This window comes from Molothrus ater, chromosome 6 (genome assembly GCF_012460135.2).
Source record: "Molothrus ater isolate BHLD 08-10-18 breed brown headed cowbird chromosome 6, BPBGC_Mater_1.1, whole genome shotgun sequence".
In the NCBI taxonomy this organism is placed as follows: Eukaryota; Metazoa; Chordata; class Aves; order Passeriformes; family Icteridae; genus Molothrus; species Molothrus ater.
The window spans coordinates 8,114,683-8,141,936 of NC_050483.2; the positions used below are offsets into that span (position 1 = coordinate 8,114,683).

General features: G+C 39.7%; 1 protein-coding gene across 1 annotated transcript in view; it reads right to left on the reverse strand.

The window, feature by feature from the left end:
• The window catches only part of SHANK2 (SH3 and multiple ankyrin repeat domains 2), a 250,055-nt gene that overhangs the window by 207,199 nt on the left and 15,602 nt on the right, over positions 1-27,254 (reverse strand). The window contains exon 9 of the mRNA XM_054515204.1: positions 11,012-11,078. Within this exon, the coding sequence (XP_054371179.1) occupies positions 11,012-11,078 (67 nt within the window). The remainder of the gene's footprint in view (positions 1-11,011; positions 11,079-27,254) is intronic.

The window sequence follows — 27,254 nt, forward strand, 5'->3', positions numbered from 1 at the left end:
TAGGATGAGGGAATGATTTTCCTTATCCCAATTATCTTAGCATTTTGTACAGAATTACTTGAGGGAATCAAAAATCAACATATGCAGAAATCACTGCAGCTTCCTCAGATGCAAGAAAGGGTTGTATCTTACAGGGGAACAGAAGCTGGATAACCCAGCAAAGAACCGGGAGAGCACAGAGGTACAATACAGAACAGAGCTGGCACTGACAGAAGTGAAAGAAAAATGAAGGAAGGTGACAAAAAAAATAAAGAAACAGGAAAGAAAACACAATTAAATGGCAAAGTGATCCAAAACAGGCGAGATGCAACCAGCGGGAAAAAAATTATAATATCGTTATTTGGGGTGAAATTAGTAGTTAGACAAATCCAGGTGAGGTGCTGAATAAAAGGCTCTGGATGTTACAGCTGATCACAGACTGAACCTGGGGCAGACCAATGACCTCATTCCAAGCATTCCTCAAACCACCTTGATGCTTGTCTGGCTACACCAACAACCTCCCTGTTGTGAAGTTTTCAGAATTAAAAATTAAACACAGTTCAAAACTAAGCTCAGGGCTTCCAGTCTGTGGCCTCTCAGGCACTGCCTCTGAGCATGTGTAAAAGAACTTTTGGTATTGCCCTCAAATCTTTTCTTGGTCCCAGCTCAAGGAACTTTTTCTTGCCTTTTTGCTACACTGCAGGTCATTGCAAGGGGTTCTTTGCTGGTATTTTTCATTTTCCACCCCAGGAAAATCAACTTTGCCATGGCGCAGGACTGCAGTGCTTGGCCCTGCAGCCAGGTCAGTGCCAGAGTCCCTGTGTGGGTCACAAAGGACCAGAGCATCTCCTTTCCTCCCTCCAAGATCCCTACCTCCTGCTTATTTTTAAGACAGGGAATCCCCTGTCAGGGTTCAAGCACAACCCCTTGGAGCAGATCAGGGAGAAAGAGGCATCAGGCTCCTCAGCATCTCACATTCCTCAGGTAACTGTTCAATACTGAATGCTGAATAGAATTGCCCTGGAACACCTCTGGATAAGGGGGGGGACATTTCTGAGCCACTAGTACTTGAGAATCCTTTATTCAAAGGCATTTTTTATGGAATTATCTGGAAATAGTCAATTGACTGCTGAAATATAGCTAACAAAATGTACCATTCCACTTGTTATTTTATTTGTTTTTCTATGCATCATTTCCTGCCTTTAATTTAAATTCCATGCCCTCTAAGAAATGCAATCTCACAGATCTTCCCCTTTATTTTCCTGTAACAATATCATAGCAGTTTTCTCTAGCTATTTACAATCTCTTCGTTCCCTTCACAGCTTTTCCAAGCCATGGAATGAAGAATTATGTAAAAATAGGCCACAAGAAACCAGACACACTTGATCTGCACAGCAAAAATAGAGCTCTTTAGCACCTGGCATTCTCAAGAGTGGTAATGAAGCTGGCAAGATAAGCCAGGCTTTGACCCAAAATAAAAAGCTTAGCCCTCACAAGAAGGTTAAATTTCAACTAACACAAAAATTCTGTCTTTTGGTTTCTTGCAAGGTGTGACCCCAGACATCTGGACAAGCAGAGGGATTGGGCTGACCACAGGTGGGAAATGCAGGAAGAGGACAAGCAGCACATATGAAAACATTAATTTTAGCCTGTCACAATCCCTGAGGCCAAATTACAAAAACCCCCTGGTGCCTGCAATCCCAGGAGTGCTCATGGCTGAGGAGGAAGCCAAAAGAAAGGAAAGGGACCCAAAGGACAAACCAACAAGCCTGCAGTTGTGAGGTTTTTTTCAGGAGCAACAAATAAATTCTTCAGGATAAATAACTGATCTGTGTTGAATTACAGATTTGATGAGGCACATTTAAAACTGAAAACGCATCACAGAGTTTATGTTAAATTTTGCTACCTCAGATGTTCCAAAGAGTTGTGAGAGGCTGTTTCCCAAGATGAAAATGCTATAATGTGAAAGATTATGCAGAGGGAATGCAAGTTTATCAAGTAATGGGGCTTTTGGTAAGAGAACACATAGGAGGAGGAACAAAATCTGGACTTCTGGAGTCAGCAGAAGTATGTAACAGAAACCAGAGATACCTCTACATATACACAGATAATACAATCTTAATGTTGTAAATCTTCAATTCAATAAATCTCTGTTGTTCTCATTCAGCAGGGATTTCATCCAATTAGAGCCACTTGGCTGATATCTACTTTGCAAGTTTTTTCTGAATCAAGGTGGCATCATAATTCTGTCTTTTATGAACAATTCTGAACAATTACTTCAGCAACACCACCTAGAAAATTGAAGAAGAAAAAACAGGCTCTTGGCTTCAATATCAGAAATTATCAAGATGCATAGAATGGAAAAGTAAACAAAATCAAAGCAGAATTGAGATTTGCTAAGGGGACAACCTTGTTGGACACCATGAGGCATCCCAGGCCATGCAAGGCATCCAGCAGTGAAATAAAATGGGAGAAATGAATACCTCCAAACACCAGCTCATTAAAAGGGAGAGGGAGTGACAAAAAAGGTTCAAGTATCATCATTAGGTTTGGGTTTCCTGGAATCTCTGTCCAAGATCCTAAGCAGACCTGATTTAAATACTCAAAGTGTTTACTCTGAAAATGTCTTCCACAGTGTGACAAGACCTTGACTTCAAAAGCTGCATCTTACCCTGAACTCCACTGGAAAGACTCAGAGCCAGCCCAGGCTCTGGGCTGAGATTGAGATATAAATGGAGTGACAGCAGCAGCGTGAAATATTGTGAGCAGTGTGAAATACAGTGTGAAATATTACACTCATTACAAAGCCCTGCGCTCCCAAGCCTGTCCCTTTATCAAGCCTCATCTAGAATGTGACAACAAACAGGCTCCTGGGATGATACTATTTCCTTTTAAAGAGGCTGAATATTATTGGATCAATTGTCACAAAGTTATGACTGTAGTATCTTGTTATTAAAATCAGAGTATTTATAAGGCATTACAACAAATTTCTTCAGTGAAGCTTCACTTCTTAAATTGTCAAACCATTGTATATTGAACAGAAAACATAACATCAACTTCATTTCTATAAATAATGGAGGTTGACTAAAAACTGGTATGTTGAGCTGTTAAAAATGATGTCAACATAAATTCAACATAATAGAAAGAGGAGTTGCAAGTAAGGGTGTCAATATAAATAAAAGCAGACAGATTAGCAATTATATAGTCCAATATTAACAACTGAATAGTCCAACTTAAGCCTTTTCAAGTTTATTTGAACCAATCTAAAAGTCAGATGGTAGCCTTGAAATCATGCAAATAGTTAGTTTTATATTCATAGGAAGGGGTTTTTTTTTAAATACAAATATTTGTTTCATACAATTGGAAAATTAATAAAATTACATCTATTTTTGGAAGGCTGGATCTCATCCAGATCCAATTTTTCATGGATGTTCCTGCCTTCCCCAAACAGAATTCTTTTCCATAAAGCAATGATGGCACATAAAAATCCACGTACTCACAAGTTACAAACCCAATCCTGTGCCATCAGTCTTAACTTTGTGGTCTACTTTTAGCCTAATTACAGAAAGGAAATTATTGGGTGCATAAAGAGGTTTGTGATGAAGTGCTCAGCATAAGGACCTACATTACATTCAGAGTTTCATGGGGTTTAATTTTCCCTTCTCTTTTTTTTCTTTTGGGATTTTTAGGGTTTTGGGGCAGGTTTGGGGGTATTTGGTGAGGGATCTGTTTGCTAGGTTTTTTTAATTCATCTCTGCATTTACTTTGGGAAGCACAGGAATTTTCTTCAGGAATCATTCCTGACTATTTTTAACAAGCTCTATTTTCCTTTTTTTTTTTTTTTAAGTAGCATTTATTTCATGTGCTTTCATCTCTTTTTTCTGTGTTCTCACCATTGTAAATGGAAGGAATAGAGAGCCCTGGGAGCCTCCACACATCTCTTTCCCCACTTGTCCTACCTCTATTTTTGACCTGGCTCCGCTGTTAGAAATCCTGCATGGCATTTGACACCATCTTAGAGAGCTCTTGAGGCTCATGTAGAAAAATGATTTAAAGAAAACACATTAACTTTTGAGGAATACCAGAACTCTCTGGGAGGCTCTTCAAACACTTTGCCTTCTGTAGCATCCTTTACTGGGTAGCCTGATACCTGATCAGAGCTGCATTGACACATCCTTTAGCTCAGCAACCGTTGGTTTCCTAATATCCTAATATTGGTGTGGCCATCCAAACCCTCCTGTTTTGTTACACTGAGACCTAGATATCTATAGATATATAGATATAATATCATGATTGAAATGCACAGATCACATATTCCAAAAGGCAGAGCCTTTTAAAAAAGGCACAATTACAGCAAATTTAAGGATACCGATTTTAGTGGAGCCTGAGAAAAGTTGGCAGAGGATGCCTCAGATAATGCTGATCAAACTGCAGTAGAAATAAACCCCACCATAAACGTGGTGGTTTCCTAGATCTCATTTAAACCTCAGAGATTTTCCTCTCCAATATTTCAGCACTGAGTCGCTCAGGAAAGAAAATGTGGCACTGACACAGCACAGTGGAGGAGTCTCAGCCACACTCAGGGTCCAGCTGCAGCAGCCAGAGTGATTTCAGAAACAACATATGTCTGTTCTAAGAAGGGGTGATCAACTCCAGAACAACAAAAGGATCCAGCCCCATCAGATCACAAGACCAGGACACAGTTTTCCAAATCCCATTTACAGTATTGCAGGTCTTTAACAAGGCAAAATGCTTTTTCTGGTTCTAATCCAGCTGAAACAAGAGTTAGTTAATATAAAAGCTGTAATCTGCAATGAGAAGGTCAGACAGCATGATCACATAAACCTCTTCCTGTTTTGTCATCTATGGCCTATAAAACTGAAACAGAGGTGACTGAACAAACTTCAGGACAGAGATAAACTCAAAAGTACTATTTTCTTTTTACAACCCCTCAGCCAAATGCAACTCCTTAACTAATTCTAGCTTCCCTTGTGTCCCAAAGACATCCTGGTGCAGGATCAGGCACCAGGCTGAATCAGAAAGCAGATTCCTGAGGGATGGGTCACCTGCTGACCATTTCCAGCGCTTCCAAGGGGAGCTACTGGGACCAGAAGAATCCAGTTGCAAGACTGAACAACATTGTGAGTTTCACTCACAGGGATTAACTGAAAATCATGATTGGAAGTTCCAGTTTGGCTGAAATATTAGTTCAGAATTGCAGCATTTGAGGGCTTTGGGGTACTTGCACTGCTGTCTGCTCCCAGCCTGACCCTTGGCTGCATAGTGAGCTCAATGGCACTACCCTTCTATGGACTCCACTAAATTAGTTTTTGTAAAGCAAGAAATTAACCTTATTCATTTGATAACTTGTTTGATATACAAAAGTACATTTCATTTTTGTCCCTGTCATAGCCACTGTCACTGGGATCTTCAAATCACTTTTTCCACTTGTGTTTTATGGCTTTATTTCTTTTTCTAATTCTGTGACTCACACTAGTTCTGACCATGGCCTCTGATTTTATTTCCCTGCACAGTCCCTCAGGGGGGTCAAGACAGTGAAAACTATTTTTAAAAAAACACCAAGGGGAAAAAAGCCACTACTAGTGAAAGGATGGTGTCTCAAAGCAGCCAAAACTCTTGAAGGGCTTGGGAAAGGTTTCTGACCCAACTCTGAGGAACCAACTCTGATGCCAGGAATGCTGCTGAAAGCAGCACATTCCAGCTGCTGGATACAATGGTCCCAGCCTGGAAGGTGCAGAGAGGGTGAGAGACATTTCTGCTGAGGAGAAGCCATGGACTGGCAGCTGGCTGGAAGCCAGATTTGGGGGAGGCAGGAGCTACAGGCCCTGGAAACACTTCCAGCCTTTTGGATCTGGGTGTAAAGATTGGGGCAAGGCTCAAACCCAGAGCAATCCCCCCCTTCCTTTCCCCTGCCACCCTCCCAGGCACCTGCAGGGGATGTGCCAGCGTGACCTGCAGCCAGAGTTCTGCCTGAGACCAAAACTAGCTCAAGGGCCCTGGGAGCAGCCTGGGATCCCTCCAGTGGGTTATTTTTGGCTCAAGTGCCAGGCTCTTCTGGTTCAGTCTGTAAAATAAAGCCTAGGAGGAGTAGGTGTGGCAGTCATTGCCTACCTGGCAGGTGGCAAGGACGTGCTGCAGGCTGGTCTCCAAAAGCAGGCCAGAGCATTCTGCAATCAGCTGTACTCAAAGGAGCACCTACACATGGCACCAGCTCTCTGCTCTCCTTCCTGCTCAGAATTTCAAGTAAGCCTCAGAAAGGGCCACACACCACAGAATTTGCACACCTCAGCCTGCAGTCCTTGTTACATGCAAAGAATACACCCAAGTTCAAAGACCAAGAGCAACCAGCTGCTTGATGAAGTTTAAACTTTGAAATAAAGCGAATTACTGTATGGTTTTGCACCAATGCACACACAGAAATAACTCACTTGTGATCAAAGGGAAAAGGAAAAGCATGGTAAGTTTTTCAAGCTCTGCCCTACATTTCAGTATGAAATTACATTAACACACAATTCCCACTTTTCCAATTTGTTTGCGGCCACATAGCAAGACTGAGTACAGGAAAATCTATTTCTTGCAACCATTCAGAGGAAAACAGAGAAATAATAGCAACAGATTTATTTCATATCAACCAGTATTTGTTTGCTTGTAACCCAGCCTAAACATCATTAATGCAAAGAGGTGTTTTTCCATGAACACAGAAGTAATTATTTGTTTAGCACAGATATTTGAAAGAAATTGCAAAAGGAACACAGGATTATGATATTCTACCACACAATATGCATTTAAAACGTGGGAAATTCACACCTCAGTGGTTTTGCCATCCAGATTACACAGATATCATTCTTTTTCCACATAAAATGCTCACTAACATTTGAAACAGGTAATGCTACTCCCAAATGACAACTGTACAGGGCTACAATAGATGTTTCTGTCCCTTTTGTTTCTATTAAATAACAAGTGATAAAAATAGAACAAGTCACTGCATGCTGCCGACAGTTTTGTAGATTTTTCCTTTTGCTTTGCTGCCTTTTCCTCTTTCTTATGTTATCTGTCTCAATCTGATTTCTCTTAGCTTGAGGAGTATTCTGCAGGCATTTGATTGATGAAAATCAAAATTACTGAACCATTCCCCAAACCCAAATAAATAAGTAAACAAACAGAATATTCCTTAGGCTGGCCAGCATTTATTAGCAACACTTGCAGCTGAAAAACCAAGATTGCTGACCTCAATCACTCTCATCTAATTAAAGCAAATTAGTTAGAAAAGCAATTCTACCACAAACCAGCTAATATCCTTGTGTTCTGAAATACCTGTTCTGCCTATTCCACAATAAAATACACATTCCTTTTGTTTACAGTCACAATGCCAGTTTAAAACCCCACATTTTTACTCATACTTGAAAAATGTTTAATTTCAAAGCAATTTCTACATGTGGAATGTGTCTACAGACTGTATTAGCAGATTTTCAAAATTATCAAAATAAAAACACCCATGTGAAAGCACAGACAAACCATCACACACACACATCTCTCTGCATAATTATAGAGGAATACAGGAACTCTGACTTGAAGCCTAGCAACAGTATCCAAGTATTAGTTAGTCTGCTAATCAACTACCAAAAACTCACACACCAGCTCAATGTGCTTCATTTTCCTAAAGCAAACAAAAAACCAGACAAAAGAATCCTATCAGTCCTGGCTCCAGAGCTGCTGAAGGACAAGATGCACAATAGAAAACAAACCTTGTTCACTTGAAGAAGAACAACCCATGTCATTTACTCCGTCTGAAAATTCATCCCATCACAAAGAACCAAGGCAAAAGAGAGATTTAAAAATAGGTTATCCAAGTCAAAGGATTATCAGCTTGCAACACACTTAATATCTGCATATCTGTATGTAATGAAAGCTTCAAAATTCTTACATATATGATTGGGTTTTGTACCTCCATCCTATAGAAGCCATAGTAAATTCTGTACAGCAAATGCTTCCTAAATCTGCTGTGCTCATTTACTCACAGACAGCTGCAGGCTGGATGAAAACAATCAGGGATTAACTTTTCTATTCATCACATCTTTTAATCCATTACTTTCTCTTAGTTTGCAATAAATAAATGCATAAATTTAAATAAATTATAAATGTGCTATGATTAGTTAAAAGAAATAAGAAGTTTAAAAGGGACACTATTATTATTATTAAATATTTTTAATGGTGTGCAACTGCTGTATATCAGGGGTATGTGTAAGGTCTTCCTCAAACCATAAAAGAAGATGCAACAATAGTCACTGAGCTGGGATACACTTCTGGGTCCCAACAACTTCCAAAATAACCAATAATTAAAATAAGCTACTCTGGTGCTGTAATTATTCTTAAAAAAAAAACCCAAAAAAAGAAAAAAATCAACAAAAAAATAATTTGGGGCTATGATGAATTGAAATAATCTGAGAAGCCACACTAAGCATTTCATACTGCTTGTAAAACGAGTTTCTAAGTACCTTATGGTAATAGGGTTTCTTGCTTTATGAAAAATACTATTGTCATTTGTTTCAAATAGGATTACTTTTTAAATGATATGGCAATTTCCATCCACCTTTCAAACATCTGCCATGAAAACAAAAGGGATTCCCTCATAAAAGAGAAATACAATGAAATCTGCATCTTGTTTTTAATCCTTTATGAGCATCTCTTTTTTTCTGCCCTTGGATTCCATTATCTTTTCTGTTTGATTCAGTCTTACAAAACAGCCTCATCCCAGTCCAGAGTAAGAACTTTCCTGGTAGAATCAGCCAGGGGGTTTTTATTGGACTAAAGCCACAGGAATCCCTTGCAAGGCTTTTTGTTCATAGGTTTATTTGCATTACTCCATGGGACATTATACTCACCTTTTTTGGCTCTAAAATATTTTTTATATTTTTCTTCTTTTTCCAGAACAGCTGGAAGTCTTACAATTATTGCAAATAAGCTAATTTTATATACGCCTAGTTTTCATATCTATCTGATGTGAAAGTGCTTTACAATTAAATTAAAAGAAGGACAATCTTGGTGGGATTCAATCTGTAGGACAAAGATTTCGTGCCTCTGATGTAAATCAGAATTTTCTATTTCTAAAATAGAGTCTAAAATAATTACAAAGTGCAAAGAGATTGGGATTATTAAGTGAACTTAAAACAATAACAAGTTTTAATGAACTGGTTCAATATCAAAATTCAGAATCTAAACAAAAATATTTTCTGAGGGATGAGTGATTAAAAGTTTCTCAAGAGACTTGATAGTATGAATAGTGCTCATCTTCCTGAGGATACTTCCCAAGCTCTTCACTATTCCTTCCCCCTCTGCTGTCTCTAAGGAGGTGCATTACTCAAGTGATAAATTTTGGAATACATCCAAAATTATAGGAACACAGTGGGTAACCAGACAAGCACAAGAAGCAAAAGCCAACTTGCTGAAGCTGAAATGCTGACATCACTCTGCACATTCATCACCACAGCAGCTCTCAGGTTTTCTGCTCAGGATTTGGTTCTTTGATTTACTCCTTTTTTTTTTTTTTTTCTCCACTAGGAGACTCCAAAAATGGACATTTTAACAACTTCATTTCTCATAAGTAATAAAACTTAAAGAACAAATGTATGGCTCAATTAAATTAGGTGGGAGGAAATAAAATAATGTAATGTTTACTCTTTAAGACAAATCTATTAATTTAAACAGTCATGCTCAAGCCACCATCTTGCAAAAATGGCGAATGAATAATGGAAGCACCAATATTTCTATTTTTCAGTGGCAAAGATGGAGGCATCAGAAAAATTTGGAGAATCTTCCCATAGAAAGTATTTTCTAAAATTTTTTCTAGAAATCACCAAATCCTATAAGTCAGCAAAAAAACCCCATTACCCATATGTAAATATAAACAACAATAAGACACTCAACCTAATAAGAATAACATGTTCATTTTTAATTCATGCTTTACAGGTTATTAATAAATATAGATTGATGAAGAATTCTTATTTGGAAAGGAACTATCCCATTATCCCAGGTTAAAAAAAAAAACCCTTCCAGCCTATCTCTGAACCTTTATGCAGAAGTTATGACTTTGGTGGATTTTGCCCTCAGTTTTCTCAGTGCACACAGCAAGAGCTGAAAGTGCTACAAGAACTTACATTACCACAGAACCCTCAACCATATCCCTGCAGATCATATGCAACAAGGAAGGGAAAGGGAAAGTAGTCCTTAATCCACATCCTTAGTTTTATATTTCATGTGAGCTGGCCTCATTTCCCACATAAATGAAATACTCAAGTCAGAGATTTGCCTTGCTGAGTTAAATCAGTGCCGGCGAGTACACAGAGCCTCCTGCTGCAAAAGAAATGCCTCTTTTTGTTCAACTTCAGGATATTTCTCGGGAATTTAAATTAACTTGAATTAAAGCATTTTAACCTATTTTGTTAAACTGTATTAGGCATCATTTGTATCAAACTGGCTTTTATTTTAATGGCAAATCTCTCTGCATAAAAAGATATTGAAAGAGCCTCCAATTTTTTTGTCAGGGGCCCTTAAGGCCCTTAATGCCACCAAACTCAGAGAGAGGGAATGCTGTCATGGATGTGGGGAGTTGGCTTCTACCATATATTAATTTAATTGTAGAGAAGCATCTTTCTCCATTTTCATCTTTTGATCAGTTATTCCTATTTGGGAGCTGCTTTTAGGTGAGGCCAAAACAACTTGCAAGAGCCAATCTGGAAGGGAAGTGGATGTGTATTTAGTTTATTACAAACTGACTGATTTATACTTAGAAAGCACCTACCACTTACCACATTTTCCTCTTCAGAGTATATTTTTGAAAACATTTCAGCTTTTTCCCCATCTGCATTTTTTTACAAGAGTCACTTTTCAAACCTCCCTGAAATGTCAGCAGCCCTGTGGTTGTATCTCACATAGAATCAGTTTTAACATCTTTGCAAAACCCTGGCACAAACAAGCAAAACTTATTTTCAGAGTCTGTAAATATTTTGCTTACCAATATCAGCTTCCCTGTGATTCTTGATGTATTCAGCAAGCTCAAAATTTCCTGCTATTATAGCCACCTAAAGGGTTGTAAAATAGGCACAATTAATACGTTGCCATCACTTGCCAAGAAGGAAAACATGTCACATCACTGACAAACATCAGGCAAAGATATTCTCATTTCACCAAGTGGAGCGATTCTATTACTTTCATTCTGCCAAACAGATATTGGTATCTGAAACACCGATACAACACTGAAACAGCAAGAAATGAGATCTTAATCTGTTGGTAAGAGCACTGCCAGTCCCCCAGCTGCCCATTTCCCAGGAATGCTGGCATGGTGGCAGTCTCAGGAGGCTGCTGGAAGAGCTGCTGCTCTTCACATGGTGGCAGTCCAAGGCAGCAGTGAACATTAAGCACAGCATCCCCAAAGCTCTGGGAGCTGTACTGGTGTGTGGGGAATGCTGCAGGAGAGACACACTGAATATGTTATCTCCCTTTAATTGCTCCTGCCTCACTCCTTACCTGAGCAATAAAAACAGGAGCTGAAATGCAAAATACACAAGAGAGCCAAAGAACAAGAGCTACCAATATTCAGGTCCCAATAAGGCACCAAAAATCACATTGAAAGAAAGAGACCGGCAAAGTTTATGCATATGTATAGAGTTTAAAATGTCTAAATACATTGAGTTCTAAATTAATAATTTTCTTTTTCATTTATTTCCTGATTGTTGAACACCAATCTGAATTCTCATTTCAATAGACTTTAAAAGAAAAACATCTCCAACGGGTGTGAGGGAAGCAATTTGATTTTGCCATTGCTGGCTTCTCCCTTTTTCTTCTTCTCCTCTTTTTGCCCTGAATATCAAGGAATTGTCTTTTCTGGTGCCATTTTGCAGCTGTGACAGATCCTGTTCTCTAGTGGCACTGTGGATTTCCTGATGTATGTGCAAGGCATAAGCTGGGCTGGGCTTTCTCACAGAAACTTCTGTATCTGCACAGTGCAGGTTAAAAAAAATTGAAAAAAAATCTTGCTGTAGGATTCTCTTGATATAGGATGGTATCCAAGAGAGTCAGACATGAGAAATTATTAAAAACTCTATGCAAATTTCTGAACTGATGACCAAGAAAAATTATTTGCTGGTTTGTGCCTCTCCACATATGAAGAATGATGCAAAGGAAGACTTAAATAGAATGGTCTTAGGGAGTGTATGAAGTACAGTTAAAATCAGCAGTATCTTGGAATGTAACAAACATAAGATTTTGTTTCTGCACTCAGCCTAGGAAACTGAATGGGCAATTTTATTTACCAGTAACCAAAGCAATCTAATACACAAATCCCTGAAACTGAAGACTTTACACCCAAGCTGTGGCTGCCCCATCCCTGGCAGTGTCCAAGGCCAGATTGGATGGGGCCCAGGATAGTGGAAGGTGTCTCTGCCCATGGCAAGGAGTGGATCTGGGTGACTTTAAGGCCCTTCCCAACTCAAACCATTCTGGGATTCTATGATCAGGGAGGTTGGACACAAGCAGGTTAATGCACCAACACCTCAACACCATCCAAACCATCCATCTGAAAATTGCTATTTTAAACACTGGTAAGCCAACCTTTATTCCAGAAGCCCCTCCAGACAGAAAGAGTTTCTCAGCATGGATGACATATCAGAATCTGGCCCCCAGCCTCCTCTGCAGCCCATGATTCTCCCTGGCAAGCAGCACTAGGAAACCAACAGCAGAGCTGTACCAATCTTCTCTCTTTAACTTCCAATTCTGCAGCCTGGCTGGCGCCAGGTTCATAACAGCAACATTTGTGCAGAGCTCTGAGGTTTTCTCTGCATTGTAAGCAAGTGGTAATACTTCTCTCTGATGTTACCCCTAATTAGCAGTAAAATTCCAGCAAGGGGTAGAATTCAGCAGTGACAGGCAGCTTGCTAGACAGCAGCCATGGTACTCAAATGAAAGAATTTTTGATATTGAGCAGATTTTAAACCTCAAGTATAAACATGCTCTTCAAGTGATAAACACACTTTATTACTTGGGGGAAAAAAAAAAAAAAAGAAAGATATTTCCAGATAACTAAGAGACAGCTTGACAGGGAATTGTTCCTGTATTTGCTTCTGAACCAAGCAGCAGATTCAGCAAGCTCAAGGAACCATTTTTGTCAATTTAATTCACTTCGATGCACTAAAAACAGTACATAAAATCCTTACAGCAAAATGAAGGAAAGATACGTTAAGATCTAAGGAAAGCAAGGAAAAGTTAAAAAGTACAAATATTTCTTGGCATAACATCAATGCACTTCACTTGAATTTGATGGGTAAAATGTGTGGGAGAAAGCGAAGTCAGAGCAAAATCAGAAAGGCACAAAATTATTCTCATTCAACTTGTACAGTTACAAATCACAAAGCATGGCAACCTTAGCCCTTTTTCCATACAAACGTGTCTTAAACCAAAATTATAGTGAGTTCACATGAAAATATAAATGTGAATAATACATTAGGACAGTAAATGGTCTTCACAAGATCCAGAGATAGAACCAAGTGAAGGTGGTAGAAATTCTCTCCTTGATCAAGTACCTAAATCAGAGACCAACTGAAGCTCTATATTTGTACTAAATTTCTTTGTACTTTAGAAAAACATAGTAATGCAGCACGTTGGCAGAAAATACTAGAGTTTGATTCTCTCCATGCTTCCTAATTTACATGGTTTTAAATAGCCATAGTTTGCTTTTCAGGATGTTCTGCAGACAAGTGCTAGATTTAAAATTAAGAGGTTGTGGCAGGAAAGAAGGTTTTGAGTTTTCTTTTGATCACAAGACATCTCCTCTTGGCAGTGAAAAAGTAGCACAGCCAGCAAAACTGCAGCAAAAGTTGCTTCCAATTCCAGTAGGAACTGGATTCCAGTCATCAAAATGCATCACGTGCATGTTTACAGACATGAAATATCACCATGAAAGGCTGGAGGTAGCATTTTACAACTAGAGGCTATCTACCAACTCTGTTATGCTGAACCTTCAAAAATTGCAGCTTTTCTAAAACTGCATATGCAGCAGTCTTGCCATAATTCAGGTTCTTACATTCCTGCAGCAAATACCCTTTCATGTCATCCTTTTGACATTTATCTCACATCAAAAGTCTGTGTATCCTCAGTCACGTTACTCTGCAAACCTGATAAAACCTAGTTCTGCATCTTGTACGAGGTAAAAGCATCACTCACACACAATTTGCACTAAAACCTGCTTTGTGCTTTGCCATGATTTTAAAGGGTGTCTTTACTTTGCATCCAGAATCAGAAAGAGTTGACCTGCAGGGTCCCAGTATGGTGTCAATCAATGCCCAGCAGAAAAGCCTGACTCAGTAATTCAGTGCTTTTAAACCCAAACCAGGATTTTTGTCTGCTGCAGACATTTGGTTGGGAGCCCTGCCACATTCTACTGTACAGAAAGCAGAAATTATCTTGTTGGGGTTTTTTTAATCAGCATTAGAGGCAATTTTATACGAATGATAGTAACCAAAGTGAATCACTTATCAGCTCCCTCCCAAGCTTAATTGACCCCACTAAGGCTGTTGACATGGGTACCTAATTATTACCAAATTACCTTTGATAACACACATGTCTGGCCTGAGTAAGTCTGCCACAGGGAAACAAGCAGAGAGCAAAGCTAAGCAGGAAGATGGATCTTGGTAGGAGGCAACTGATATAAAATAAAAAGAGAGGATAAAACCATGCTGCTGGACAGTGGTACCTCCTCCTATTCCCACAATGATCTGCCTCCAGCATGACAAGACTTAATGGAGTGCCCAAACCAGGTCCCAGCTGGGACACCCTGAAGCACAAAGCCATGGGCTGAACAACTCACTGGAGCAGAGCCAGGAGCTGGCTGTCACTCAGTGTGTGTAACAGGGAGCTTGACCAGAAATGTTGTGTTTACAGAGACATTTCCTGTGCCTGGGGAGAAGCAGAGCTGTCACAGACACCCTGGTGTCTCACAGACAGATGTTTCTTTCAAACGATGCAAGGTTCCAGGGCCTCGCTGTTTGCCGTGGCAGGCAGTACCAGATGCTCTCCTGCCAAGCCAAGGGAGGAAGGGAAGGAGTTGAATCGACACTTGGCCAGTTGCTACGGGTGGTAACCAAGGGACAGCTCAGCTGAGTGGAAACCTGAATGAATGAATGAAGCAGCTGCAAGGCAGGGACTGAGAGGGAGCAGGCAGGAGGTGGGAGCATCCCAGAACTGGGCAAGGAGCAACACCCTCAACATTGGCACCTTCACAAGCAGGCTCCTGCTCCTGACAGATCATTCTCACCCTTGGCTTTCTGATATTCACAGTCAGAAACAATCCTTCTGGATAAAGGAACCTTCACAAGTGGGTCTCTTTCTCCTGACAGATCATTCTCAGTCCTGGCTTTCTATATCCGCAGTCAGAAACAATCCCTCTGGATAAATGTCACAGACATGTTTTATGAAAAGTCCTTTCCTTAGGATTTTTTCTTCTGACAAGCTGAGAGGCCTCAGGAACAAAATGTAAACAATTATTATCTTCTGCTGTGGAATACAACAGGTGGATCTGTGATTGGTCTCATGTGGTTGTTTCTAACTAATGGCCAATCACAGTCAGCTGTCCAGACTGTCTCAGTCAGTCACAAGATTTTATCATCACTCCTTTTCTATTCTTAGCTGGCCTTCTGATGAAATCCTTTCTTCTGTTCTTTTAGTATAGTTTTAATATAATATATGTAATAAAATAATAAATCAGCCTTCTGAAACATGGAGTCAGATCCTCATCTCTTCCCTGGTCCTGGGACTCCTGCAAACACCACCACAGATAAAGGCACTGTTTAAGTTGCCTTTCAGGAGTAAATTCAGAAATTAAATATTTGAGGTATCAGGTACAGCTTTTTCTGAATCACGTTCCCCAAAGAAACTTCGTTTAAATCATGGCAAATAAAAGTACTTTGTGTAAACAGTGAAACTGGCCAGATGTCCCATTACAGGTTTCAGTGTGACAGAGTTTCACAGTGTTTTCAGACTCTGCATCAGACAGAAGTAGCACTGACTCACCACCATCTCTCTGTTTAGCCACATAAATGCAGTTCTAAAGATATCAATTTACTTACAGTCAAGTATTTACATTTTTTATGGGGACTAATGCAGTTTTTTGTGCCTTTTGGGAAATTAGAAGTTGTATTTACACTTTACCTGGCACTAACATTTCACAACTGGTATTTTCCCGCTCTTGAAATGTATCACAGATAGAGATTATATCAAATACCAAATTATTTTGTAGCCTGTTAACAAATACAATTTTAGAGCTTTATGGGCTAGCCCCTGAAAGACAAACACCACAGCAAAATTACGCTACCACTCCTGGGAACAAACTGCTCCACCCAAGGACAAACAACAGAAAAAAGAGAGAAACTGAAGCTGTCCCCTCTCAAATCAAGACAATGAACTTTGGCAAACTTTCTGTGTGGGACTGAAGAGAGCCTATTAGTCCATTTATGTTCCACTCAGTCCAGGCTTCTGCATTTCTGCTGCATGTGCTGACATTTGAGAGATCCAAAGCTCTGAAATGCAGAGCCTTTGGAGGGAGCAGACGGAGCTGCAGGGTTTGGAGCTGCCATTCACAGTGAGCACATAAAACATCACGACTCACCACCTGCTTTTTGTCCCCCTGCTCTTCTCATCCAGACCAATTTCCCTTTCCTGAGGAAAGTGCATTTCATTATTCTTTCCTTCAGGGCTGATGTTCCACCTTTCTCTTGTCTCTGCCAGCCAGAAGTGTTTATTGAATGATGGCTTTTCCAGAAAGCTTGGATTGGCAGTAAGCTCAGGCATGGTGCTGTACATTAAAGGAGGTAACTCCAGCCCAGAAAAAAAAGTGAATTAAATCAGTGCAAATGCAGATGGACAGACAGGACACTGAGGTGAATCTTCCTTAGGTTAGGAAGGAAGATCCCAACTTAGACAGGTTCCTGTCTTCAGTGGGAATCACAAGAAAGAGGTCACACAACCCTGTGAATAAAACTGTAACCATCAGACTCCAGAAACTGCCTTCCACTTCAACCACAGGCTCACAAAACCATAAATTATTTCTCATTCCAGCAAGGATTATATTATTTTAACAATGAAAAAACACCACTCAAGCAGCCACAATCATCACACAACAGGACTGACTATCAGCAGAGGCACGTGAGAAATTAACACAAGGGAATTTAGAAGGAAGCGTTGGAATCACTTCCTTAATTAAAAGATTTTCAGAAATGATCTTTCACATACCATAATCAGGATGTGCTTGCTTAGTATTAAAAATATATAACTACATTGCAATATCCACAGCTTTTGGAGATTGACACCTCTTTAATTTGATACAAAAATCCAATGGTGTTTACTGTGGGGCAATGGAAACATAACATAGCTAAACTTCAATGTATTTATTTTCTACCGTGTCCTCTGGAAAGAAAAGCTCTCCCTAATAAAGCCAAGAAATACTTGGAGTCTAAAGCCACTTTGAATTTAGTCCCAGCACACCATCAAGCCCACAGCAGTCATCCCCAAGGACATCAGGAAGTTAAATTTAGGTTGTTAAGTGCCAAGCCCCTGTTCCCATGCGTGCCCTATGGTAGGACACAGCAGCGGGAGGCTCCATCCCTGATAAATGGTGACACAAAAGCACCCAGCACACCCAGCAGACTCAAACAAATCCCATCCTAAATGGATCTGCATTAGCTGCTCTCATGTAGCGTGTGGATTTTATAACTCTCTCAGTGGGACAGATGGAGTTCAGTTTGGAAAAGCAGGAAGCAATCTGTGTTCCGAATTTCTTTCCCATAGGTGTGGGATGGAAATGTATCGATCACCCACTGTTGGTTCCTTATGCAATTCCAGGAGCCTGCACTTGAAGAGATGTTTATCGATTCAAAGAGCACCTCAAGTACCTGGAACTCAAGAGTCCTTAGGAAAGGCATTCTCTTGTAAAGCCTGAGCAAAACGTTAAAATGTGGAAAACATTGTTCTGAGCTCAAACCACAATGCACACCTCAGGTGTTTGCCATCAGAATGTTAAGAATTCCAAATGGGTATTTCTCTGAACCAGCTGGAAAATCCTACACAATTGCCACAGCCATTATAACCTAGAGGCAGAACTGCTGAACAATCATGAATTCCTTATTTCACATCGCAAAAATCAAAGGGCAAAGTTTCACCCCACATTCTGTAGTTCCATGGATTGCTGTTGATTTTTGACTTTGAGGCTACGACACAGCAAAATAAAAGTAGCAGAAGCTTCTTGGCTCACCTCATTAAAAAATAAAACCAAATGCTTGATTAATATTCTATTAATATCACTAATTCCCTGTCTTTATCTAACAGTGCTGCTGAATACATAGAATATGAATGGTATAAAACATGACCTCAAGGAGATACATATTCTTGCCTTATGGAGACACACATTTACACTCCAAAACTATATTAAAAAATAATCAATTCTGAAGCTGAGATGTAATACATCTATTTAGAAATTTGTCAGAAGCAAATCACTACTTTAGGAAGTTTACGGTTGTGCAGTATTTTGCACATTTAATAAAATAATAATGCTTTTGTTGAAAATAGATCAGAACTGAAAGGTCTTATTTTATAAAATAAAATTAATTTTATCCATTTGAAGTTCCCTTTCAGGTGTAACATTTTCGAAATTGGGCAAAACTCACAGATGTAAGGTAAGATAGAATAAAGAAAAGCAGTAAAATTGAATTTATTTTCTTTAAATAATAGCCAGTAAAGGTTTATATTAATTGCAGAAATAACCCACATTCTCTACCAGGACAATAAAATGCTGACAATTTTCCTAAATTACTTTATAGTAATGTTATGAAGAAATACAAGTAAAAAAATCATATTCAGCATTTTTCTACATGCTTCTTTCCTGGACAGAAGAGAACTCTTAACATTTTTAATTATATAATGTAATACAAGCTCAATATTATGCATTTTGAAAGGAATTAACTGTGTATATTAATAGATCTGATGTCCAGTAGATGGCAAAATATCAGCAACCACCACCTTTAATCTTGGCACTTGATTCATTCAAACCCCAAAGTAATTTTTCTTTTTGTTTCCAATATCCACTTTCTATTTCATTGGAGAGCAGGATTAGGTTTACCTTTTGGATGTTTTCTGTCTATTATCTGCTTGAAAGACAATTTCATCTTCGTCAGGTCTCGATACAACAAAGCACAATAATGTTACTATCCTTTAAATAGTCCTTTGAAGACAGTTTCTTCACCACTGAATTTTTTTTTCCTCCAAGAGCATTCTGCTGCTACTGTTCCCAAATTTGCCAGCACATGTTAGCATACTGTGTACTAAAATCTCTTAGCAACAATATCTTAGTGTCTAACATTTCCCTTCTTCCAACTATGATTCACGGAGCCATCTGTAGTCAGATATTGACATGCAGCATCCTAAAATAGGCACCTTACATTTGCTCAACAACTAGTTTTAGCATCTGAAAATATAAATTGTGGGGAGAGGGCCAATAATTCTGTGAGGCTCCTCAGCATTCCTTGGATCATTTCAGCACTGTTTAAACAAAGGCTCGCCACGAGCGCTTCGCCTCAATATCGAGGGCAAAGTATTCGCGCTTTTCCAAACGACAGCGCCGCTTACGTAACCCTCTGAGCAATCTCAGGCTTCCCTGGTGAGGACCCCCTCACACTGCTACTCAGGCTGTTTTTAATAGTAATCAAAGACTAGGTTTTCAAGCTCCAAGATCCAGGCGTTCTTCACACCCTTGGAAGCCTCAGGCTCATGGGAAGCATCCCACGATAGGTGGGACAAGGTCATTGTCCCAGCTGGGTGAAGACAAAGGGACTTCTGCTGTAGGAAATGCAACAATATCCCACGCTCAGGAAGAAAATTTACAACCACAGCCTCCCAAGCACTGCTTTTGCCTCCCAAAACTCTTAGCAAGCTTGCCCTCAGATAATACAGCATCTTCTTTTCAGCTGCAGCAAGTTAACTCTTAGCAGCAAAGACTTTGCATAACCCAAGTTATTCGTGGCAATGCGCTGTGCAGCTCTGTACAACTTAGAAGAATAGTGCTGTACTAAAAATGTTAATTAAACAGGAACAGGAAATGTTAATTAAAAATAATCATATTCAGTAGAATACATTATATAGGAAGAGTTGATTGGACAGATTTGGAACTGTCTCAAGTGTGAGAAACACACTTTCACCCCAGCAAAATCAGTGGGATTTCATCCACTTCAAAGAAGCTGAGATTTTACCCTAAATACTTTTCAGCAATTAATATTTTAAAAACAAGCAAACACACAACAACATGCAGCCAAATACAGCTGGACTTTATAAAAAAAAAAAAAGTACGCTGCAAGCATAATAGTGCTGGCACATTTTCCTTGCTAAAATGCTGGGTTTGCTTGCACGAGATTTGACAGCCCCCATGGGTCTTCTGGAATACACTCAGTAGCCATGAAGCTGTGCCAGGGCTGAGCAAATTCCAGTCAGAATACGGGGAAGGCAATCACTCTGAATGACCTCTTTTCTGGCTGTTTAGGTCCTGCAGCTGCTGTCTTAGCAGGACTGGACAGCACCTAAAATGCCTGCATCTTTGTTCATTTTCCAGTCTTCGTTACTAAGATTTAAAAGGCAGAACCTGTGTTTTATTCTCCACTGTCCTTTCACGAACACACACAACCGCATTCTTAAAATCTAACCACTCCTCATGAATTAGCCATGACTGAATACCTCCAGATTAAATTAAGCCTGCATGGACACCAAGATAAAAAAATGTAAGTCCTTTCCTCACAACATGGGAGCAAATCACTTCTAAATCATCTCCTCCCTAGGCTTTGAAATGCAAACTTAACTCCTAGGACAAAAGGAGTCGTTGTTATGCAAGAACCAGCTTGACAGGAAGTGTTGAACTGAATACACCAGCAAGTCGAGCAGAGTTACAAGGAAACATGTCAGGAAGCCTAAAAAGGAACACGCAGGCAAATCCAATCCCAGGCACAACTCCGCTGCTTCACGACATTCTTTTATTTCCCCCTATTTCTTGCAAGAAGAAGTAACTCAGATTTTTAAGTTCTCCTACTTTGTTCGGGCTGTATTGAGCCTCCTCCATGGTCACTGCCTCTATTTGGAAATACTATGTTTCTATTTATTACAAAAGTAGAGGAAAAAGCCTTCCATCTTCTTCCTGCTTCTCTGCTGAAACGCCACCCAGCAAGTTATCCTCAAGCAAGATGCATTTGCCTACACTAGTGTTTTAATTATTAAAACAAAGCAGAAAAAGCCAAGTGTGATACGCATACACATTTACAATTACAGACTCATTCCTCAGGAAAATCTAGCTCAAGCTGGAAAGAGCCATCAAAAGCCAGTTATTACATAATCCTTATTACTGCTACATGGGCGAGCAGCGGTTCCAAAGGAGTATTTACTGAAAGCAGATAAAGCCAGGTTGCAGCATCAGATGAATCAGATAAGACACCGCCAGCAACAAAATTGACTTAATTTTCTTCGTCCCCTCCAATAATATGCTAAATCAAAAAGCCATGAAATGCAATCTTCTCCAGCTGAACTCTCCTAGAAAAAGGCTGAGAACGTGTGTTATTTGCTAGGTTTTGTTTTCCTTGGTGCTACGGGAAACATTGGGCTGTGCAGAGAATTCAGCTCAAGGGTTTACAGGTCTGTGCTGCTGTAGAATGAAATCTTCCACCTTGCCAGGCAGCCTTACCTCATGGAAAAGCCAAAACCCACCACGTTAGCAGCTTCTTCCCTGAACAATTTCAGAAAAAAAGTCTTCCTACTCACAGCAGACAGACACTTCCCACTATTTCACAGCAGAAACTTTCAGGGATTCAGCTCTGCAAACACTTAATAATATAGTGTTGCTTCAACTGCTAAACCAAATGGCTGGAAATCCTTTTGGAAAGCCCTTAGGATAAAATGCATCGGTGAATAAGACACTGTGATTATTTTACCTAATACATTTGGTGGCTCCATTCCAAACTCTGTGGGTTAACTACAATAAAACCTTTGGAAACAGCAGTCTAGCAATAGCCCATGCCAATAACATACTCTGATGGAGATGGGATTGCCAACTGCATGCCAGCAACGCTCCCTCCAAATGGCAGTGGAAGAAGATGCTAAGTCTGTCCTTCAGGCACAGATTCTACATTTCTATAAGGAGCAAGAACTTGGATATAGCCAGAAGATAACGCTGAGTAGCCTGTTTTGAAATGCAAAAGCAGGAGATGATGCCACACAGCACTCAACCATCATAACTCCAAGCATGAATCCATTCCTGCAGGGCTGAAGTGCCCCCGAGTCCCACTCACAGGTTATTTTATCTCCCAGACAAACTGAATGGTGTTAACATCTCAAAACAACATGATTTAAATTAGGATTATACAAATCCCCACTGCCTCTTGTAACTTCACCCACAACAACTAACTGTCTGAATCACACTCAAGCCGTTCCTACTCTAAGGCAAGAGCTGGTGGTGACCCTTACAATTTACTTTATTTGTCCCCTTTTGTAACTTCTGAACTTTTTTCTGGTGGGAGAACAAACAGATTGGCTTCTAGCTACCTCAGAGGGTGCACTTTTCCCAGAGAAATTGGAGTGCCTGTGGCAACACCTGAGGCATGTCAGCGGGACAGCCCTGTCTGAGCGTGGAGAGAATGGGGAAAGGGGGAAAAGAGGGGTCTTGGATCATTTACATGGAACACAACACAACAGATGGTCACATGGAGACTCCTCCAGAGTTTGCTTTTGGTTAAAAAAATGAAGACACATCCTGCAGTTAAGTATTTTTAGCATCTCCAAGCATGGCAATATTTTGCCTTTCTCAATAAAAGGTAATCATACAATATCGTTATTTTATGCTTTACTTCCATTTGGCTGCTTTTCTGGAAAATGACAGGGTTAAAACAAAGGTCAGAAGGGACCAGCCAGCACTAAGAAAACCATCCCTGAGTCAGGAGGAATCAATTTAACTCTAGTTTGTATCCACATGTATTTTTCTGCTTCTGTATCTCCTAATATTCTCAGGAATATTTCGTTTGCCACTACTTTCCCTAATATAATTTCAGTTATTCCCGTTCCTTTTAATTATTATTTTTATTTTAATTATGTCTTTTTAAGAAATTGTGCTGTGTGTACCTACATTTATACAGACTCATGTACATTTTTGATTTTTAAAGGAAAAAATCCATAGTTTGTTCTGGGGTGGTCACTTGTATAGATTTATTTTTTTTTTCTAAGTATGAGTAAGTTCCATTATTTGACTAAAATCAGGAAAAAGCTGGAAAAAGCTTGAAGTCTGACTAAAGGCAGAATGCATCATGAGCTCATAGCTGTATATTTTGCCAACTATACCCAATATTCAGTGACTCATTGTTCACACAGGTGCTTCACAAAAGGAATTAAGATGGAAATAAATATGTGGAAAAAGCAAAGTCTTTGTGTAATTCAAGTGCTCCATGAACACAATGGTTCCATACTTGAACATCATGACAGGAAGCATTATTTTATATTTGCAAAGATGCCTTTTTGAGGCACCTGATCAAGATTTTGGGGTTAAAATTAGCTTTCACACCCTTTCCAAAAAAAAAAAAAAAAAGTCAAAGAAAAATACCTGAGAAGAACTTTCTGCCCTTTGCCTGTAAATTTCACCCAAAAGAGAGTAATTAAAAATGCCAATAATCTAAATCTAAACTGGGCTTTGGGAAGCCATTTTAGTGAGGTGCTGGATATGCCCAGCTGTGTCTGTGTTCCCCCCAGCCAGCTCAGCTTACAAATCCATGGTTTTAGTTCCTACTCCTGGTTTTGGAGCCCCTGTGTCTGAGTCAGTCTGGAAACCAGTTCCCACTGCCAGGTTGTTAACGTGGAGATCAGCACACAGGGCAATAAAAGAAAATAAAACTAAACACCACAACATAAGACAACAGGGGAGAGAGGACAAGGAGGGGTGGGTCAGCTCAGTTTTTCAGTGTGAGGAAAACAACACATGTTTTCCCTTGCCCAGACTCCAAAAGAGCTGAATCATTTTGTTTTTCCAAATAACAGAGATACCAGGCATGAAAAATTTCAGTTCAAATGATTCAAACCTGGCAAAAAAAAATAAATGTGAGTAATGGAAAATAGAGGCAGGGCCAACACACTGAAAGGAGCAATTCTACCTGCAGTGGAGCTGGAAGATTGCTGTTCCTCCTGCAACCCATGGGATGTAGGCACATGGATTATTCAGGCTGGTCAGGGACAGCAAAGGTCAATTATTAGGGACACCTGAGACACAAGACATTCTCAGGTACAACTCTGCCCTTAATAGATGGCACTAAATACCACCTCAGAATAGCTGTTCTGTACACTGAAATGCATTTGTTCTAAAAACACTGACTAATTGTAAGCACTATTAGCTAAAATAGTGTTTTATTGCCCATTTGAATTATTCATATGGAGCTGCTGATCACTAAAAGAGAAAGACCTGATAAACAAGGTGTATGGTCATTTTAATTTACTTTGTTTCAACAGCTTGTAAATACTGCAAAACTCAGATTTCTGAGCTATTGGACAAATATTTGCTAGATAGGCAATGAATTATTTTACATTAACCTAGAAGCACAAGAAATGTGTGGAAAACCAAGTAACTGTGGACAGCAATGGGATACCATGGCTTTTCTGAAAGGCTGTTTCAGGAGGTTTTACTAACAAAATAGCATGTAAGTTACTTAGATGGCCCAGCCAAGATGGGCTGAGTAAGTGATTAATAAACAGAACTGGCAATATAATATAACGATGGGGCACAAGTTTCATCTCACCTCAAATTGCTAAATATGAAATACAGGAAAATTTCTGCTGACTCCATGTTCTGCAGGCTTTCAGCAATGAGTGACATCAGCTGTACCCAACACCAATTGCTGACTCTATGCAACCAAGGAACAGGGTCAGTATGAAACACATCCCTGCAAAGGCAGCTAATACAAGGTTAGGTGCTTAACAGGGAAATACAGCCAAGCTTTTTTTGTATCCTCAACACCTGGCAATGCCATTCCAGTGCTAACTCTGCTGGACACTGAAAAGACAAAAAGGACACCCAGATCCCAGGTGGGCACGGTGTGGAGTCCCTGATCTAAGTGGCACAGAATTCAGCCCAGATTATTTTTACTTCCTGCCATCTAGTGTATCTATGCTTGCTTTAACAAGCCCTGTGATTTGATGAGAAGTGAGCATGTGCACATTTATTCTTTTGGTGGCAAAATTGCACCACGTTCATTGGACACTGATGCCTGATACAAGCTCTGCCACTAATTTTCATCAAAAGAAACAAAGCCTTGGCAGGCATCGAAAACAGGACACAAATTTATCTACAAATGTCTGGATCCTGTTGTTTCTACAGAATAGCTCAGCTTTCATATCATCAATTTTCTGAGCAGCAACTCCAAAGAATCATCCTTTTAATGCTGCTGAGAAAGGGACATAATGGAGGTGACTCAAAGGAATAGATGCTGCAGCTACAACCACTCTCATTATGTACATATGAGATGCCTCAATGTTCCTGCCTGCTGATTACATGAGCAAACATTTTTAGTATGCAAAATCCTATTAACTCAAGGGGATTCTGCATAATTTTATAACAGCTCCACTTGTGGTGTTTGATCGACTGGGTCAGCAACAGACAGATGGCAAAGAATTAATTCTCTAAGGCTGCTTTATTGCAGGGCTGGCGTTGGGGTTTCCTCTACTCACTCAGCTGGGATAAAACAGAACTTCTTCTACATCCCCTACACCTGTTTCTCTTCTAAGAGCAAGAACAAGAATGTTGGAGCTGTCAGCACAAAGAGGAAGACAAATGAAAACTCTTCTTTGTGACATTTACCCTCCCCTAAAAAATCCTAAACCAAAAAGGAAAGTTAACCTCAAAGCCATAAAGTAACACAATAATCCAAGAGATTACCCTGGAACTCATCCCTCCAATAATTAGGGTTTTCTCTTGCTCCATTTCTTGATCACTTCATAATTCTGAGGTGCAGAGAAAAGTATTAGCCAGTACTTAGTGAATTTGTGCTTAGAGTGTATTTAGATGGAAAATTATTAGCAGTCTGAAAATGGTCCCTAAAATTAAATCATTAATGCACCGTTTCCTCAGTTTGAGAAAAACGGTCACAAAAGTAGACAATAATCTGGCTGGGACTTATAAACAGAACTCTTAAGCTTGTAAGATCCACAACTTAAGCCCAGAAAACCTTCAAAATATGGAGGGAATTAAACTGATACAGAACTATTTGGCTGAGGTTTTTTTGAAAGCCCTGTAACTACAGATAAACTTAGAAGAGTTAACTCAGAGACCCACATGGATCCAGCAAAAATTCTAACTGTTTCACTTATCAAAGCATTGTCCCTTGAATCCTTTGCCAGTATTATCCAAAGTGGGTCAAAATGGGGAAGACACACCAAGGAAAGATAAGTCAGGATCTCTTTTAGTTGAAAAACTCTTGGTTTGGGGAAACAGCCCCATTCTGTTTTACCACAGCACAGTTCCTGTTAATGGTACTGTGCCATCATTCTTCCAGAAGCACTGATTTCTGTAACTTTAAAAAAATTCTTCTGGGTTTTTTTTTTTGTTTGTTTTTTGGTTGGTTTTTTTTTTAATATTACAGTTTCCATCCTGATTTCTCACATCACTTTGCATCAGGAATGTTTCTCTGACATCCAAGCTAATTAAGCCTGCTTCAAAAATAAGGGCTTGAGATGGTCAGCCATACCTCACAACCCTTTGGACAAACAATTCTCCTCCTTTTGGATTTTAAATTAAGCTTACTGAAAGGGCTTGAGGTGGTCAGCCATACCTCACAACCCTTTGGACAAACAATTCTCCTCCTTTTGGATTTTAAATTAAGCTTACTGAAAGTGCTTTCATATCAGAAAATGGAGACAAAATTTTGACTAATCCAAAGCAAGACTTCCATTTTCGTTTGGAGATGGCAGCTTCAGCCTAACACTGACAGTGCACTAAGTCAATCCCATCCCTGAAACTTAGCCCACCTCTTTGGCCTCACATCCAAGGACGGAAGAGTTTCTTTTTGGCTAAATCAAGAGGAGCCAAGCAAGCCAGAGTGCCCAGACAATCCTTGGACCACTCTTACACAAATCTTGGATCCTTCCTACAGGAGACTGGAGATCAGCACAGAGCAAGGCACGTCTGACTGCAGAACACCAAGGATTTCATC